Raw genomic sequence first — 1,374 nt, 5'->3', positions numbered from 1 at the left:
GCTAAACTGCATACTCAAAATAACGAATTACTTCACAGGTTAGAAAAATGCGTTACCCACCAAGCAAAACTGCGCGTATAATCCTTGTTGCCATGGTCCTGGCCTTAAACTTCATACAACTTCCAGGACTTCCGACCTATTCCAACCCTATCGATTCAGGTAACTGTTCTACCTTTTCTTTTTCAAAGATTGCCCTGTAAAGTTGTAACATGAAATACATACCCAAATCTCTTATTCAAGTTGTCCAAGCAACTTTGGATTAAGCTGCAAATAGTTTAAGGAGACAGTTTCTGATTTTCCAGGAAGACACTTGGCTGAAACAGAAGGAATTAACCAATCTGATGATACCGTGAGAGTCGACCCTTTGGACAGTTTCAAGAAGTACAGAGGAGGATATGACATAAGGAACAAGCATTACTGGAGTGTAAGTCTACTTACCACAACCACGAAAGAAGAAAGACATAATCGTGATTTGAGAACTAATGTTTTCTTGTCTATTTTGTTCAGTCTACTGCCTTTACAGGCATATATGGATATGCCATTGCAGCAGTATGGCTTTTATGTGGTATTGGTTATGGAGGATTTCTTCTTGTAACCAGAACTTTTATGAAGAACAGAAAGCTAAAGAAGAGATTGCCTTGTCATAAGCAGTGTTATCTACATCCTCTGCTATTGGCTACTTTCTTTACCATCTTAGCAATGTAAGCAATGAATTCTTTCTCTTAACTCTGTCATATTCAACTAATAAATAATACTACAGGTATAAAAATTATCGAAATATTTCGCAGCTAGTTACATAGTCCATAAAGAAAGGGAAATAATGAAGTCCACTCAAATATTTAGAGAAAAAGAATAGCTTTTTTCACCAATTTGCTAGATATAGAACAGCCACGTGCATTGATTACACGATCTTTAAGATACAAGATTTTAGCTTCATTTTTAGTTTTTACTACTGTCGATCCACCTTAATAAAGAAGCCATGAGAGAGAGAGAGAGAGAGAGAGAGAGATGTATGCATGGTCTGTCAGCATGTCATTAAACTATTTGAAATTATTATCATTTTCAGAACTGCAACTGGCCTGGTTCTTGGAGGGAATGCAAAGTTCCATTCCAGAGCAAAGACTGTGATAGACATTATTATTGATACAGCAGATGATGCAACAGATACCATACATGAGGCGACAGGAGCAATGAGGAACATGAGTACCAATTTGAGAGAAGCCAATGGAAGTTCTGAAACTACAAACTTCCTAACTTCTACATCCCGTAGACTCAACACTGAGGCTGCAGATATAGAAAGACAAGCGAGGAAGAATAGGCGAGCCATTGATAAGGGCCTCAAGATAGTGTAAACCCTCTCTCTCTCTCTCTCTC

At 37.9% G+C, this 1,374-nt stretch overlaps 1 protein-coding gene across 2 annotated transcripts; it reads left to right on the top strand.

Moving 5' to 3' along the window:
- The first annotated feature begins 7 nt into the window (after nt 1-7).
- LOC111384733 lies at nt 8-1,357 on the top strand. 2 transcript variants are annotated; one of them, XM_023009051.1, is made up of 4 exons: nt 8-159; nt 303-424; nt 508-701; nt 1,067-1,357. In XM_023009051.1, exons 1-4 carry the CDS (start codon nt 48-50, stop codon nt 1,350-1,352), a joined length of 714 nt encoding a protein of 237 aa, XP_022864819.1. In that variant the 5' UTR covers nt 8-47; the 3' UTR covers nt 1,353-1,357. The 2 variants fall into 2 exon arrangements, with proteins under 2 accessions (XP_022864819.1, XP_022864818.1); XM_023009050.1 differs by having other exon boundaries at nt 288-424.
- Nucleotides 1,358-1,374: the final 17 nt, after the last annotated feature.

This window comes from Olea europaea, unplaced genomic scaffold (genome assembly GCF_002742605.1).
Source record: "Olea europaea var. sylvestris unplaced genomic scaffold, O_europaea_v1 scaffold29869, whole genome shotgun sequence".
Lineage (NCBI taxonomy): Eukaryota > Viridiplantae > Streptophyta > Magnoliopsida > Lamiales > Oleaceae > Olea > Olea europaea.
This window is presented reverse-complemented; position numbering and strand designations above follow the sequence as displayed.